At 62.7% G+C, this 2,272-nt stretch overlaps 1 protein-coding gene across 1 annotated transcript in view; it reads right to left on the bottom strand.

The window, feature by feature from the left end:
* Positions 1 to 1,953, bottom strand: part of CALB2 (calbindin 2) — a gene marked incomplete at its 3' end in the record, with an annotated part of 3,366 nt that extends 1,413 nt beyond the window's left edge. Inside the window, exons 1-4 of the mRNA XM_010160176.1 lie at positions 1,914 to 1,953; positions 1,086 to 1,162; positions 821 to 910; positions 650 to 730 (exon numbers count right to left, since the gene is read on the bottom strand). Of these exons, the coding sequence (XP_010158478.1) occupies positions 650 to 730; positions 821 to 910; positions 1,086 to 1,162; positions 1,914 to 1,953 (288 nt within the window). The remainder of the gene's footprint in view (positions 1 to 649; positions 731 to 820; positions 911 to 1,085; positions 1,163 to 1,913) is intronic.
* Between the last annotated feature and the right edge of the window lie 319 nt (positions 1,954 to 2,272).

The raw sequence follows: 2,272 nt of genomic DNA, 5'->3' as shown, positions 1-2,272 counted from the left end.
CCCACGCCAAGAGTTCAAGCACTACTGTCCTCACGCGGGCGTGCGAGGCCGGGCTTTAATATTTGACTGCATCCCGCAAATAAACAATAGCACCCCCGTATCCCCCCCTTGCCACAGGGCACTCCTCTTTCAGCCATCACCTCCACCTTGGCTACATTTTCCCAGCACAAGCTCCCCCCATCCCAGACGCTGCATGTCCCCCTCCACCCCCAGCCGCGTTTCGGTCCTCTGCGGCAATTTCCCTCCCGCCCTGCGGACGGGTTCACCTTGTGCAAGAGGACGGTGAATTTTGGGATGGCCCAGAGCAGTGTTGACTGCATCAGCACATCCCTGGGGTCAACCACCCCGGAGGGAGAATGTACAGCAGTGGCCCCCAAATCCCCTCAGCTCACCTCGCCTGGAGACCGGGACAAGGTGCCCAGCTGCCCTGAGAGGTGCCCAAGGGATGCTGAGGACTGGGAAACTCAACACACTCCCACTGTCCTCCCAAACCAGCACCACCTCCCAGTGCTGCGTCAAAGCCAAGGGTCTGGGCGGACCAGGATGGGAGGCTTTGGGCAGTGCCACCTCCCAGTCGCTTCTCCGCAGTGGAGCCAGGCACGAGGGACCAAATCCCACGGGAAACTCCGGCACAGCCTGCCCCGCTCACCTCCATGAACTCGGAGCTGGAGCCCACGTGCTGGCGGAAACACAGCAGGAAATTCTCCTCTGTGGGCAGGATCTGGGCCAGCTGTGGGGAACACGAGCGTCGGGGAGGGAACACGCGCGTCGGGGAGGGAACACGCGCGTCTCAGGGACCCACAGGGCCAGCGCCGCTCACCTCTGCCATCTCGATTTTGCCGTCGGCGTTTTTGTCGTACTTGTGCATGAACTCCTTCATCTTGTCACCCAAGTTGTCCTTCTTGGAGTCCTGTCAGCAAGGAGAGGGGATGGGAGCATATAACCCCCCACCCCACCTCCGGTGCCAGCGTCCCCCCCCTTTCCCACACCACTGGGAACCTGAGCTGCCCCGGTCCTGCTCCTCCGCCAGCCTGAACCCTCGGGCAGGAGGGAAAGGGGGGAGGAAAACCAGGAGCGACTCTTACCACACCCGCCCCCTTCCTTGCACTTTCCAGCTCCTGGAAGAAGTTTTCCAGCTCTTTGCCTTCAATGTAGCCATTTCCTAGGGAAGGAAAAAAGCGCAGTGAGACACCCCGGTATCAGAGGGCAGGAGGCGGGGGGAGGCTGCTCCCGGGGGACGCAGCACGCAGGGACACGGCTCCGAGGCGATAAGAACCGTCAGCCCATGCCGAGTGTCACAGCCCGGCGATGCCCCAGTTCGCAGCAAGCCGGAGCCCCCGCCGCGTTGTAGCCTGGGTGGTGGGGGCATAGCCCCAGGTTGTCCCCTGTCCCCATCCCCATGGCAGGGGGGGGTGTACGCCCGGCCCAACATCACCCCCCGGGTGCAGGATCGGTCCCAGGACAGGGTCAGCCCAGTGCCGGTCTCCGAGGGGGCTCGGGAGGGTCCCACGTACCCCTCCACCCCGCGGCTGCTATCTGTGCCGACATGGGGTCCCTACAGAACCCGGGGTATCCACAGCCCTTCCGTGCCCCCAGGATGCCCGGTGGCATCCACCATCACTCCCACAGCACCGGCCCTCGCTGGCTTTGAGGGGGTGTCGCAGGGTGGTGCCACATCTGGGGGACCATAGCGAGGACAAGGTGTCACCTCCCTGCCACCAACATCTGGGCACAGCTGGGGGACGCTGCCCTTTCTGACTTAGGGGCTTTTCCTTGTGGGCATCCACCCCCCCAAAAAAACCCCTCCCCATCTCAGCCTCCGGAGGCTGAAATGCCTTCAGCATCGTCACCCGCAGGCAGCTGGGAATAACCCATCCACGTCCCGGCTGGAAGTGCCTGGGAAAGACCAGCACCTTCTCCTTCGATGGCCGCATCCCGGTGGATGAGCCGCATCCCTCCCAGGAGGGGACAAGGCTGGGGCAATGTCGGGATGCCGGTGTGAGCTACCGAGGGGCTTGGCTTCCCAGCTTTTGGGGACGTGGAAGAGCCTCAAACTCCTTTGAATTCAGTTGGGGAAAAAAAATTCTGTGATAGTTTTGAGCTGGGAAAAAGAACGATGCCAAGAAAAGCCGTGGCAGTAGCTTGGTGTCACCCAAGCGGCAGCTGGGACAGGTCTGATCCACGTCTGCAGAGCGGCAGGGTGCGGAGCGCCATGGAAAATCCTCTCTGGAGAGCCACGGCCAGTCCGTGCGGCTGCACCTCGGAGCCTCCC

The sequence above is a fragment of the Eurypyga helias genome, unplaced genomic scaffold, assembly GCF_000690775.1.
Source record: "Eurypyga helias isolate BGI_N326 unplaced genomic scaffold, ASM69077v1 scaffold20180, whole genome shotgun sequence".
Taxonomy (NCBI): Eukaryota; Metazoa; Chordata; class Aves; order Eurypygiformes; family Eurypygidae; genus Eurypyga; species Eurypyga helias.
This window is presented reverse-complemented; position numbering and strand designations above follow the sequence as displayed.